This window comes from Pistacia vera, unplaced genomic scaffold, assembly GCF_008641045.1.
Source record: "Pistacia vera cultivar Batoury unplaced genomic scaffold, PisVer_v2 Contig462, whole genome shotgun sequence".
In the NCBI taxonomy this organism is placed as follows: domain Eukaryota; kingdom Viridiplantae; phylum Streptophyta; class Magnoliopsida; order Sapindales; family Anacardiaceae; genus Pistacia; species Pistacia vera.
In genome coordinates, this window is record NW_022196293.1 from 1,127,323 (window position 1) to 1,141,054 (window position 13,732).

General features: G+C 34.3%; 1 protein-coding gene across 1 annotated transcript; it reads left to right on the forward strand.

Moving 5' to 3' along the window:
* Nucleotides 1-904: 904 nt before the first annotated feature.
* Nucleotides 905-13,356, forward strand: LOC116145523 (myb-related protein 308-like). The gene is made up of 3 exons (XM_031430977.1): nucleotides 905-931; nucleotides 12,451-12,556; nucleotides 12,644-13,356. The coding sequence occupies exons 1-3, from the start codon at nucleotides 905-907 to the stop codon at nucleotides 13,354-13,356; spliced, it is 846 nt and encodes a 281-aa protein (XP_031286837.1).
* Nucleotides 13,357-13,732: the final 376 nt, after the last annotated feature.

The window sequence follows — 13,732 nt, forward strand, 5'->3', positions numbered from 1 at the left end:
ACCATCTTGACAGTAATGGTTATGGAGTCATTTGTTCGAAAAAACCAAAAATGGGTATCTGTTAACATCACGAATCACGATCATTATAGGAAGAAAATGGGAATACGAGGATGAAAAGTAAGGACCACTTTCAGAGAGAACGGCCGATGGTGAATGATTGTTGAGAAAGCATTAATATTTACCTCGGTAGTTGAAGAATTCAAATATTTTGTTTCACATCATTCATCTATATTAGTTAATATTTATTTACTTGATTTAGTATATAAATTTATTCATTCACTCCGTGTCATAACAGTTTACAAAAAAGATTTTGTATAAGAAATTATTATATTTAATATTAAAAAAATAATATAGTTATCGAAGAATACATACTGAATTCGTACACCGAATGATGTGACACCATCTTGATCATCGACTAATTATGAATTTCTTTTTAAAAAAATAAGATGACGCTACGTCATTCGGTGTATGAATTCGGTTCGCATTGTTCAGTAACTGTAGCATTGTTCTTAATATTATTCAAATCTTTTCATTCTTTATAAATTACCTCTTAATTTTACACTATATTTTTTTTTTTTTTTAACAAACTCTTCTTATACATTATTTTAAAAAAAAAAAAAAAAACTGAATTTAATAAAGTTTCATATCATGCTAGGCATGTTCCTAGCTAAACAAAAGTACGGAGCAATTCCAGAGTCAGTGAGAAAGGCAGACGGTGAAGGGCTGTTGAGTTCAAACCCTGTCTGAAGTTCAGTTCAACGAAGCAATAATCTTACGTACATCAAGTAACTGTTCATAATCTTACGTGCGAAACTTCATTGTGACCTTTAAATGTGGGAAACTACTGTAGTCGTTAGAGCTCAATACAATTCTCCTTAGCTTAGCTAGTAGCTGAGAAAGAAAAATGGGAAGAGCACCGTGTTGCTCTAAGGTTGGTTTGCGTACAGGTCCATGGAGTCCGAAAGAAGATAGCGTGCTAACTAATTATATTCTGGCAAATGGTGAAGGCCATTGGAGAAATTTGCCGAAAAAGGCCGGTAAGACTAAACTCTACTGTTACATCAATTCGCTGATAGTAAGCAGATATAATTCCACTGCTTATTTGATAATTGTTTAATTTGTAGGGCTACTTCGATGTGGGAAGAGTTGCAGGCTGAGATGGGTGAATTATCTGCGACCGGATATCAAACGAGGGAACATTTCATCTGATGAGGAGGACCTTATCATCAGGCTTCATTCTCTTCTTGGCAATCGTTGGTCTCTCATTGCTAAAAGACTACCAGGTCGTACTGACAATGAGATTAAAAACTACTGGAATTCCCATATTAGCAAGAAAGTGGAAACAAGTAGTAGAGTAACTCGACCAAAAGCATCAAAAGTGGGAAAGAAGAAGAGCCAGTTCACCAATGTAAAGAAACTTGAGAAGAAGAGTACGGACAGTTCAAAAGCAGAGACTACAAACACCAAAATATATATCCCCAAGGCCGTTAAGGTTTCCCCATTCTCAGTGAGAGTCAGAAACATCGGTTTGGATAACAAGGCTAGTGGGCTATCATCATCGGGCCATGAAGAAGAAGGAAATAACATTGTAACACCAAATAATACAGAAGAAGTGCCCTGGAATATTCATTCCCCATTTTGGCCTGATCTTTTTCAAGAAGAAGCTGTGAATTACGAAAGATGTAGTCTTGATAATGCATGTGATATTTCATTCCTAGACTTCGTACCAATTGAAGATAACATGCTAGATAAAGTTGCTGAGGAGTATCAGCAGCTTCTAAACGTCGATGACAACGTCCAATTTGATTCTTTGTTTTTCTGTGTGATTGTTTCCTAAGATTTAGGAGCAGTTACATAATAAGTATCATTTGCAAGTTTATATACCTTCCCCGTTTGTAATATTATGGTAAGTAAATATTAGAGTAGGTGTCCTAGAGTCAATAACTTATTATAAAATTGACTATTTGTAATAATGTTCATTGATCAATAAAAAATATTTTATTTTATATCGTGTAAATCATATTCATATGTCCACTGTAATTGTATTAATAAGTGGTTACAGTCAGGTCGCATGTAACGAGCTGAGTTATAATCTATAGAGAATATATATATATATATATATATATATATATATATATATATATATCTATATTATATATTATATATATATATATATATATATATATATATATATATATATATATATATATGATATATATAGAGAGAGAGAGAGAGAGAGAGAGAAAGGAAGAGAAGAGAGAGAGAGAGAGAGAGAGAGTGCTGTTTAAGACTAAAGATAAATCAATCCCGTAATGAGAGAGGAGCTATTTATAGTGGGAGGATTCAAGGTATAATTAGAGCATGCAATCCAACGGTGGGGTACAATTCCTAATCCGCTTCTCATTGGTTGTTTGCACGAGAAATATCATTAAATTGCATAGGGCTTGGAAGGTGGATGATTCCTAGCCCTCGCAAGCCTGACATTCACCCTGCTGTACTGACGAGACCCATACCTCTTCCATCATTGCGTGATGTGGCATAATCTAGACAACACAAATCCTCCCTGAATTCTGATTAGCTCTTGTCCAAAGAGTCCCATTAGCCTTGATTTTTTAGGCATAACAATAGTATTGATGTTCGAGAGAGATATTTCATTCCGACTTTGCACCATTGAAGGTAACATACTAGACAAAATCATAGAGGAGTATCAGCATCTTGTGGAATTTGAGGAGAATGTCCAATCTAGAGGTAGGCATTTAGGACGGATTCCAAAAAGCCAACACAAAAACCCGGTCAGGAGGCCTGGTCCCGTTTAGTAGGGCTCGAGCTGGGCCCAAATTTTTTTGTCTTTTTCAATTTAGTTCCCCGAACATTACATAAAGCCCCATATAAATTTGAAATAAACATAAATTAATAGGGTTAAAATAAATTTTACAAAATTCTAAAATTTTTTTTACTAACCTTTGGCTGCAGCCAACGTTTATATTTGTAAATTATAATTTTTTTTCATCTTCTCCCCCGCCCCACAAACCCCCCCCCCCCCCCCCCCCCCCCCCCCCCCCCCCCCACAACACAAAAACAACTCTAAACATAAATAACCCTAAAATCTTTCATTTTTTCCACACCAATCAATCTTTCATTCTCTCAATCTCTCTACTCCAAATCTCCAATCAAATTCTCATTCAATTTATATTTATATTTATAATTTATTTATATTATTCAATTTTTTTCTATTTTTCAATATCATCTCTTATTCATAATTTCATATTATTATTTAATTTCTTTTCATTTTTATTATTTATTATTTTATCATAAATTTATAATGGATTCTCTAAATGAGTTTTACGTTCCATCCATCGAAGAAATGGAAGGGTTCAATCCATTTTCACCATTTCCTCCACAGGCAGCAACTGCAATTCCACAACCACATTCAGTTGGGACGAGGTGTAGCCAAACACATGTGAGCTGTAAGTCAACGAGCACGAGCATAGCCCAACCCCTTTGACCATCAAAGAGGGTCGTGTCCGATGTATGACGACACTTTACCAAATCAAAACGGCCAAAGCCAAATGGGGAGAAGGAAGAATCGCATGGGATATGTAATTTCTGTGGAACCATTATTGGCGCTGAGAAGGAGACTTCGACGATGCGACGACACGTGGAGAAGAAGCACCCCCCAAATAATACAGTTGCTGGATACATCTTCAAGCGGATTAGGTAGACAAATTCAAACTCAACTTAATTTTAATCCACAATCCTCAATTCTTACAACATGGCAATACAATGCACATGTTGCACGAGAGGAAATAACAAGATTCAGAGTTGCTACGGACTCTCCCATTTGTTTATACGAAAATCCTTATTTTATTCACATGATTAAAACTGCATTTTGTCCAGCATAAACTCCTGTTAGTAAAAGTACAAGTAGAAGAGATATACTAAAACTTTATAACAAAATAAATAATAAACTTAAAAACAAATTTCAAAATTTTAGGAATATATGTATTGCATTTACATCAGACATATGGGCTTGTAGATCAAAAACCGATTTTTTAATTGTCACAGTACATTTCTTAGATCATATGGGGTTTACAACAAAAATTGATGGGTTTCAAACCATTACATGAAAAACATTGTGCTAAAACTATTTATTTTACAATTCTTGAAGTTTTGCAAGAATATTTGTTAACTTATAGAGTTGTAGCACTAACACTAGATAATGCAGCTGCTAACACCGCGACAATCTCTTTATTTGAAAAGAAATTGGGTCTGCGTGGTGAAGGCAAATTTTTTCACCAGAGATGTGCTTACCACATCATCAATTTGATAGTTAAAGCAGGTTTAGATGATATACATTTGAAGATGGAGAGGGTGCGCAGGGTTATCAGATTTATTGTCGGCGGTAGCAATAAAAGTCGGCAAGAGTACGTCAAATATTGTAAGCAAGAGGACCCACCGATTCGACCTTTGAAGTTATGTACGGACATACCTATTCGCTGGAACTCCAACTACTTGATGTTGGAAAAAGCTCTGCCAACCGCGAAACAAATTACAAATTTCGTCAACTGGAAGCACTATCCAGAAGAAGTTGTCAGCTACGATGATTGGGCGGTTTGTGAATTTTTTTTATCAATTTCTTCAAAAATTTTATGATGCTACTAATACATTAAGTGGTATTTATTATTCAACTACTAATTTAGTGTTAGATATTTTACTTCAAATTGCTAAAACTTTTGCTGAATATAGATATAATAACGATTTAAGGGAAATTGTTTTAAAGATGGAAGAAAAATATGAGAAATAGTGGTTAGATATTCCATTCTTATATGGATTAGGCCTTGTTCTAGATCCTAGGTTTAAATTACACGCAGTTAACTGTATAATTACTGTGTTAGACCAGCATTTAGGATATGATTATACGTCTTATTTGACTAACTTTAAACAAAAATTGGATAGCATTTTTTTCTTTATATGAGAACAGGTACAATGGAAGTGGAAGTGAAAGTGGAACGTCTAGGAGAGAGGATCAAGACCCTAATCTCTGTCAAGGCTCGAGCAAGTGGACGTATGTGGAACGTGGCAGAAGTAGCAACTCCAGCTTGTATATGCACGGACCAAATGAGCTGAATCGCTACCTACAAGTGGACTTGTCCTTTATGACGATAAAGGAGTAACATGATATGGATATTCTTCAACGGTGGAACCAACATAAAAGTCTATTCCCCATTGTAGCCCAAATGGCACGTGACATTTTATCTGTGCCGGTTTCTATAATTGCATTTGAGTCAACATTTTCAACGAGCGATCGGATTGTTGAAGACAGAAGATGTTTTTTAATCGATGAGATGATTAAAGTGATAATGTGTTTACGGGATTGGACTCATGCAGAAAAAAGACTACAACAGCACCCTGAAGATCCTGAACTACTCAAACTCTTTAGGAATATAGATTTGAATGATGTAAATATTGTTGACGATGAAAATGAATAATTTAATAAAAAAATTATTTAATTGTTTATTTGTGAAACGTGAATGTGTGAAATGTGAATTTATGTTAAAAATTAAAATTAACTATTAATTAATTTATTAATTTATTATTTTTTAAAATTAATTAAATTTTCAAAAACTTACGAATCTACCCCTAAAAAATACTAAAAACCTCCTATAAAATTTCATTTCGGCCCTAAAATATAAAAAAATAACAGGAGAGAAAAGAAATTATGTAGACCCATAGGACCGATCCTAGGCCCATAGGACCAGTCCTAGGGACCGGTTTGGCTCTCATATTTCTCATGGCCCATGAGCGGTTGGTCCCATTCCCAAAGGACCAGCTCTAATTGTCCCAAGCCCATGAGCGACTGGTCCCATTCCCAAAGGACCAGCTCTAGTCCAATCAGATTCTCCATTTTCTTTGTGACTAATTCCTGTTGATGATCAAAGAGGAAGCATATTAATTGTTCGTCGGACTTGTATCATATCAATTAAAATAAAGTAAAGCTGTTGTCACATACCTACTTTCCTCATTTTCTGACTTTATACTTATAGTATGATAAATATTAAATAATACTAGCGCTATGCTATTTTAACTCCACCTCCTTTTCTTTTCAACTTTATTCAAACTTTAGAACTGGACAAACTATTTATAGTACACAATACAACAGAAAAACAAATGTTTTATGTCTCAATTCATATGATCCACTACTTAGATTCTCTCTACCCTCTCTCCAAATAATTGCCCTCTTTCCCCGCAATTTGGAAGTCTAATTACATTACTCAAGGTTTGCAGTTTTAATTTGATAACTTGTTGTGTAGGTAGATGAACACGTGCTTACAATTTCCTCGCAGATTTAGTTATTACAATCAATAACTTTGTAATGTTTTGAATTATAATGTAATTATTTCTGGGTGATCGAGTGGTTTGATAATAACTTTTGGGTGTGTTACTAAAGAGGTCTTGAGTTCGAGTCTCTCATTGGTTGCTAATAGAAGTAGCCATTGAAACTTTTATCGGATCGAAGGGTCTAACCGGTCCAATCGGGTTTCGTCAATAATTTCAGCTAATTAAGAGTTAAAAACCAGTATTTTCATTTAAACCGTTTTTTACCGTTATTAGACCATCATAATAGTGTCAGACCGCTGGTCCAACCAGATCAGATAAAAATCCGATCCAACCGGATTAGATAAACATTTAAAGGCAAAATCCCTACCTTTTTCGCTTCAGCCTTCGTTTCTTTAATCTTTCATTTGTTTCTTCGTCTTTCTCCGACTTCCAATCCAACTTCATTCATCTTCTCTTTGACCTTTATTCATCTTCAGTTAGATTCGAGCTTAGAAAGTGAAAGAAAAGAAAGATAAAGGAGAAGATCTGAAGAAGCAAAAGAAGAAAGAAAAGAGGACGAAGAGAGAGAGAGAGAAAAAAAAGATGAAGAAGAAGAAGAAGAAAGAGAACAGGAGGTGAGAAGAGAGGAGAATACGAAAGAAGTGAAGAAGAAAGAGAAGAGAGAGACGGCGAAAAAGAGAGGGAAAAAAATAATAATGAAATAGAGAATAAGAAAGAGACGATGATGTGACGTACTGACATGTGAGAATTATAAAGAAGAAAGAGATGGCGGAAAGAAAGAAAGGAAAAAAAAATTGAAGGAGAAAAGAAGAGAGAGAGAGGATGAAATGACATGTGTGTGTATATATATATATATATTTCATGACATCACCAGTTTGACTCGTCCGTCAGATCGGTTGGATTGTTTAGACCGAAAACCGGTGATTTGACCAGGTCACCTTTTAGAACATTGCTAATACATATATGTATATTGTTTTGTCCTCCAACAATATGGTCTGGTTGATTGGTCATCTAATTTAGTTTTCTTCTTAGTCATCAGATTCGTAGCTTCTTAGTGAAGTCAAAGAAATTAATTAGCCATCATCGTAATTAAGATCCCTAATAATTCGTGTTTTGAGGGTCTAGATTAGCTTTATACATGAATATTAAAACAATGGATACAATATATCTCACGAAAATGTGTTTTGTAGAACTGTGCTAGAAATGTTTTTGAAAATAGTTTTCAATATAATCCTAAACATGTTTTTGAAAATGGATACAATATATCTCATGAAAATGTGTTTTTGAATACAATCAAGCATCAGTATTACTGCCTATTTTGAAGATTAGTTTAATTAATGAAGTAAATACTACTTGTTTATTTCATAATTGTATATTACTGAAATTTGTTTTCATAATCATTCCACTGCTTTTTTCATAATTGTCTAATTTCTATATTTGGTTTTTACGTGTGAAAGGGTACTTCTTTATGGGAAGAGTTGCAAGTTAAGATGGATGTATTAGAGTTGAGAGAGAAGCTCTAATACTATGTCAAAATTGAGAAGGTAAAAAAGGGAATTTGAAGAAAGTTGGAGTATACCAAATAAGCATTCAATCAGTGAATAACGATGCTGTGAAATCCTACGCTAACAAATTATTTTCTAGGATTAAAGACCTTTTTTTTCTCCATTGTTAATTCGCTCTCAAATTTATATCTAGCAAGTTCATACAATAGGGCCATAATAAAAAAAAAATAATAATTTTTTTGTTGATTAAATTTTCTTACAATTACTGTTAATAATATTCCACAGTCGTTGCAGGCCAATTATTGAACAGTTTTTTGATATTAATTACACAAATAATGTTGTATACATTATGTGTAATAATGTATACGACATTATTACACAAATAATGTTTTGTTAATTATTTGTGTTACTGTGTAATAATGTATACGACATTATTGCACAAAGATGCGTGCAGTACAGTAAGAAAGGTGTGAAATATAATTAAAACTCATTAGTAAGAAAGGTGTAAAATATAATTAAAACTCATTTGAACGTGAACAAAGACTAAAATAAAGTAGCATTAGGAAATTAAATCAAAGAAATTAGCCATCATATCATATTTATAGGACGTTTAATAATTGATGACTCCATCAGAAAAATTAACCTTAAATTGTTTGTCATGAATGTTGATGTTGACTCCGCAGAGAGATATATATATATATATATATCTCTGCGGAGTCAACATCAACATTCATGACAAACAATTTAAGGTTAATTTTTCTGATGGAGTTATCAATTATTAAACGTCCTATATATATATATATATATAGTGGAATGTCCCCTCTTTTTGTTGTTTAATTTCTGAAGCTGACATTGGTATAACGTTAAGAGTTAAATTCACGTTGATCTTGGATAACCAACTTGCAAGAAAAAAAAGTATATTGTTTTTTTTCTTCGGTAACGGACTAACGATGTGTTTGATAGCTTATGTCGTATCTTAACTAATTTTTGGGGTCTATTGAATATCCTACAAGATAACCTATATATGATGTTCGAGAGATATTCATTCCTAGACTTGCACCCATTGAGGTAACATACTAGACAAAATCATAGAGGAGTATCAGCATCTTGTGGAATTGAGAGAAATGCCAATCTAGAGGTAGGCATTTAGGAGAGTCCAAAAAGCCAACACAAAACCCTCTAGGAGGCCTTTCCGTTTGTAGGGCTCGAGCTGGGCCCAAATTTTTTGTCTTTTTTCATTAGTTCCCCGAACACTTACATAAAGCCCCATTAAAATTTGAAATAAACATAAATTATAAGGGTTAAATAATTTTACAAAATTCTAAAATTTTTTTACTAACCTTGGCTGCAGCCAACGGTTATATTTGTAAATTATAACTTTTTTCATCTTCTCCCCGCCCCACAAACCACCCCCCCCCCCCCCCCCCCCCCCCCCACCACCAACACAAACAACTATAACATAAATAACCCAAAATCTTTCATTTTTTCCACACCAATCAATCTTTCATTCTCTCAATCTCCTACTCCAAATCTCCAATCAAATTCTCATTCAATTTTATTTATATTTATTTATTTATATTCAATTTTTTTCTATTTTTCAATATCATCTCTTTTCATATTCATATTATTATTTAATTTCTTTTCTTTTTATTATTTATTTTATCATAAATTTTAATGGATTCTCTAAATGATTTTACTTCCATCCATCGAAGAAATGGAAGGTCAATCATTTTCACCTTCCTCCACAGGCAGCACTGCAATTCCACAACCACATTCAGTTGGGACGAGGTGTAGCCAACACATGTGAGCTGTAAGTCAACGAGCACGAGTCAAGCCAACCCCTTTGACCATCAAAGAGGGTCGTGTCCGATGATACGACACTACCTTACAATCAAAACGGCCAAAGCCAAATGGGGAGAAGGAAGAATCGCATGGGATATGTATTTCTGTGGAACCATTATTGGCGCTGAGAAGAGACTTCGACGATGCGACGACACGTGGGAAGAAGCACCCCCCAAATAATACATTTGCTGGATACATCTTCAAGCGATTAGGTAGACAAATTCAAACTCACTTAATTTTAATCCACAAACCTCAATTCTTACAACATGGCAATACAATGCACATGTTGCACGAGAGGAAATAACAGATTCAGAGTTGCTACGGACTCCCCATTGTTATACGAAAATCCTTATTTATTCACTATAAAACGCATTTTTCCAGCATAACCGTGTTATAAAAGTACAAGTAGAAGAGATATACTAAAACTTTATAACAAAATAAATAATAAACTTAAAACCAAATTTCAAAATTTTAGGAATAATGTATTGCATTTACATCAGACATATGGGCTTGTAGATCAAAAACCGATTTTTTAATTGTCACACGTACATTTCTTAATCATATGGGGTTTACAACAAATTGATGGGTTTCAAACCATTACATGAAACATTGTGCTAAAACTATTTATTTTACAATTCTTGAAGTTTTGCAAGAAATTTGTTAACTTAGAGTTGTAGCACTAACACTAGATATGCAGCTGCTAACACCGCGACATCTCTTTATTTGAAAGAAATTGGGTCTGCGTGGTGAAGGCAATTTTTTCACCAGATGTGCTTACCACATCATCATTTGATAGTTAAAGCAGGTTTAGATGATATCATTTGAAGTGGAGAGGTGCGCAGGGTTATCAGATTTATTGTCGGCGGTAGCAATAAAAGTCGGCAAGAGTACGTCAATATTGTAAGCAAGAGCCCACCGATTCGACCTTTGAAGTTATGTACGGACATACTATTCGCTGGACTCCAACTACTTGATGTTGGAAAAAGCTCTGCCAACCGCGAAACAAATTACAAATTTCGTCAACTGGAAGCACTATCCAGAAGAAGTTGTCAGCTACGATGATTGGCGGTTTGTGAATTTTTTTTATCAATTTCTCAAAAATTTTATGATGCTACTAATACATTAAGTGGTATTATTATCAACTACTAATTTAGTGTTGATATTTTACTTCAATTGCTAAAACTTTTGCTGAATATAGATATAACGTTTAAGGGAAATTTTTAAAGATGGAAGAAAATGGAAATAGTGGTTAGATATCCATTCTTATAGGATTAGGCCTTGTTCTAGATCCTAGGTTTAAATACACGCAGTTAACTGTATAATTACTTTGTTAGACCAGCATTTAGGATATTGATATACGTCTTATTTGACTAACTTTAAACAAAAATTGGATAGCATTTTTTTCTTATATAGAGAACAGGTACAATGGAAGTGGAAGTGAAAGTGAACGTCTAGGAGAGAGGATCAAGACCCTAATCTCTGTCAAGGCTCGAGCAAGTGGACGTATGTGGAACGGGCAGAAGTAGCAACTCCAGCTTGTATATGCACGGACCAAATGAGCTGAATCGCTACCTACAGTGGCTTGTCCTTTATGACGATAAAGGGTAACATGATATGGATATTCTTCACGGTGGAACCAACATAAAAGTCTATTCCCATTGTAGCCCAAATGGCACGTGACTTTTATCTGTGCCGGTTTTCTTATAATGCATTTGAGTCAACATTTTCAACGAGCGATCGGATTGTTGAAGACAGAAGATGTTTTTAATCGATGAGATGATTAAAGTGATAATGTGTTTACGGATTGGACTCATGCAGAAAAAAGACTACACAGCACCCTGAAGATCTGAACTACTCAAACTCTTTAGGAATATAGTTTGAATGATGTAAATATTGTTGACGATGAAAATGAATAATTTATAAAAAAAATTATTTAATTGTTTATTTGTGAAACGTGAATGTGAAATGTGAATTTATGTTAAAATTAAATAACTATTAATTAATTTATTATTTATATTTTTTAAAATTAATTAAATTTTCAAAAACTTCGAACACCCCTAAAAAATACTAAAAACCTCCTATAAAATTTCATTTCGGCCCTAAAATATAAAAAAATAACAGGAGAGAAAAGAAATATAACCCATAGGACCGATCCTAGGCCATAGGACCAGTCCTAGGGACCGGTTTGGCTCTCATATTTCTCATGGCCCTGAGCGGTTGGTCCCACCAAAGGACAGCTCTAATTGTCCCAAGCCCATGAGCGACTGGTCCCATTCCCAAAGGACCAGCTCTAGTCCAATCAGATTCTCCATTTTCTTTGTGACTAATTCCTGTTGAGATCAAAGAGGAAGCATATATGTTCGTCGGACTTGTATCATATCAATTAAAATAAAGTAAACTGTTGTCACATACCTACTTCCTCATTTTCTCTTATACTTATAGTATGATAAATTATTAATAATACTAGCGCTAGCTATTTTAACTCCACCTCCTTTTCTTTTCAACTTTATTCAAACTTTAGAACTGGACAAACTATTTATAGTACACAATACAACAGAAAAACAAATGTTTATGTCTCAATCTATGATCCACACTTAGATTCTCTCTACCCTCTCTCCAAATAATTGCCTCTTTCCCCCGCAATTTGGAAGTCTAATTACATTACTCAAGGTTTGCAGTTTTAATTTGATACTTGTTGTGTTAGGTAGATGAACACGTGCTTACAATTTCCTCGCAGATTTAGTTATTACAATCTTGCTCTAAGGTTGGTTTGCGTACAGGTCCATGGAGTCCGAAAGAAGATAGTGTGCTAACTAATTATATTCGGGCAAATGGTGAAGGCAATTGGAGAAATTTGCCAAAAAAAGCCGGTAAGACTAAACTCAACTGTTACATCAATTCGCTGATAGTAAGCAGATATAATTCCACAACTTATTTGATAATTGTTTAATTTGTAGGGCTACTTCGATGTGGGAAGAGTTGCAGGCTAAGATGGGTGAATTATCTGCGACCGGATATCAAACGAGGGAACATTTCATCTGATGAGGAGGACCTTATCATCAGGCTTCATTCTCTTCTTGGCAATCGTTGGTCTCTCATTGCTAAAAGACTACCAGGTCGTACTGACAATGAGATTAAAAACTACTGGAATTCTCATATTAGCAGGAAAGTGGAAACAAGTAGTAGAGTAACTCAACCAAAAGCATCAAAAGTGGGAAAGAAGAAGAGCCAGTTCACCAATGTAAAGAAACTTGATAAGAAGAGTACGGACAGTTCAAAAGCAGAGACTACAAACACCAAATTATATATCCCCAAGGCCGTTAAGGTTTCCCCATTCTCAGTGAGAGTCAGAGACATCGGTTTGGATAACAAGGCTAGTGGGCTATCATCATCGGGCCATGAAGAAGAAGGAAATAACATTGTAACACCAAATTATACAGAAGAAGTGCCCTGGAATATTCATTCCCCATTTTGGCTTGATCTTTTTCAAGAAGAAGCTGTGAATTACGAAAGATGTAGTCTTGATAATGCGTGTGATATTTCATTCCTAGACTTCGTACCAATTGAAGATAACATGCTAGATAAAGTTGCTGAGGAGTATCAACAGCTTCTAAACGTCGATGACAGCGTCCAATTTGATTCTTTGTTTTTCTGTGTGATTGTTTCCTAAGATTTAGGAGCAGTTACATAATAAGTATCATTTGCAAGTTTATATACCTTCCCCGTTTGTAATATTATGGTAAGTAAATATTAGAGTAGGTGTCCTAGAGTCAATAACTTATTATAAAATTGACTATTTGTAATAATGTTCATTGATCAATAAAAAATATTTTATTTTATATCGTGTAAATCATATTCATATGTCCACTGTAATTGTATTAATAAGTGGTTACAGTCAGGTCGCATGTAACGAGCTGAGTTATAATCTAGAGAGAATATATATATATATATATATAAAGAGAGAGAGAGAGAGAGTGTGTGTATGCTGTTTTAGACTAAGATAAGCCAATCCCGTAAATGAGAGAGGAGTCCTCTATTTAGAATGG

Bases quoted from the DNA above. Each gene is read 5' to 3' on its own strand.
- LOC116145523 (XM_031430977.1), top strand. From the start codon at position 905: ATGGGAAGAGCACCGTGTTGCTCTAAG. The intron at 932-12,450 runs GTTGGTTTGCGT...TCTTGCTCTAAG, and splicing joins GAGCACCGTGTTGCTCTAAG to GTTGGTTTGCGTACAGGTCC. The intron at 12,557-12,643 runs GTAAGACTAAAC...TTTAATTTGTAG, and splicing joins AAATTTGCCAAAAAAAGCCG to GGCTACTTCGATGTGGGAAG.